The following is an 875-nucleotide window of genomic DNA, read 5'->3' on the forward strand; positions in this document are numbered from 1 at the left end:
CAAAAAATTTACCACAGATACCCCTATTGAAAATTCATCTCCAGGGTTCATTCATCTCTATCGTTTTGGTTACAAAAGATAATAATTTGTTTAATCCAGAAATKATTTGAAATCATTCTTTGAAAACAATGTGTCATCTGCAAACAAAAGGATYATTAATGTGTAAATTAAGCAGTTTAGCTCTCAATGCTAAACCTTCARGGTCTCCATATTTAACGTATTAGGTCATCAACCTGTACAAGCCATTTTCTGGTTTTTCACTGTGTTTTGCTTTCTTTGCATTGCTGACTTAACCTGTTCGTCTTTTCTTGGCATTGTAGTAACTATGTTCTCTTTTCTTCTCTTAAACGCCTTTCCATGGCTTATCATCAGGAACCGGGACACCAGACACAGGTGAGAACCCCTCATTAGCTCCTTATCTGTATACCTGTACAGTCAACAAGAKAAAAAAACAAACAAAACAAAACAGGAAGATGTGGTAAAATGGCTCTTTGCACTTCAGACGGGTCTATTTGCTGAAAACTGCGTTGAGCCAACTTTCTCCCGGGCGAACAGAAGCCGACCATCACCTCCTCATGCACTCCTCCCTTTTGCGGTTGGATCTCTTAAATCCYTATTTAAAATTCCACCAGGCGATATTAAATTTGTAAACTGGAAATCAGCCAGAATGTCAAGGATTTCATTTTTAGGGGATTACTAAAAGTCTGTTCGGGGGGCGGAGGGGATGTACGGCTTCGTTTGCTCCCTGAGCCGAAATAAAAGCACAAGTCTGGGAATGGCTTCACCATCATCCCTGGCCCCGAGCTTGATGCGCCGTGTTCGACAGAAGATTAAACAGATGTTGTCGGGGTTCTGCGTGTGCGTGTGTGTGTGTG

The 875-nt window shown here is 41.4% G+C and overlaps 1 protein-coding gene across 1 annotated transcript in view; it reads left to right on the plus strand.

Moving 5' to 3' along the window:
* Positions 1–875, plus strand: part of tenm1 (teneurin transmembrane protein 1) — a 320904-nt gene that overhangs the window by 203908 nt on the left and 116121 nt on the right. The window contains exon 20 of the mRNA XM_017307003.1: positions 373–393. Coding sequence (XP_017162492.1) covers positions 373–393 — 21 coding nt within the window. The remainder of the gene's footprint in view (positions 1–372; positions 394–875) is intronic.

The sequence above is a fragment of the Poecilia reticulata genome, linkage group LG10 (genome assembly GCF_000633615.1).
Source record: "Poecilia reticulata strain Guanapo linkage group LG10, Guppy_female_1.0+MT, whole genome shotgun sequence".
In the NCBI taxonomy this organism is placed as follows: Eukaryota; Metazoa; Chordata; class Actinopteri; order Cyprinodontiformes; family Poeciliidae; genus Poecilia; species Poecilia reticulata.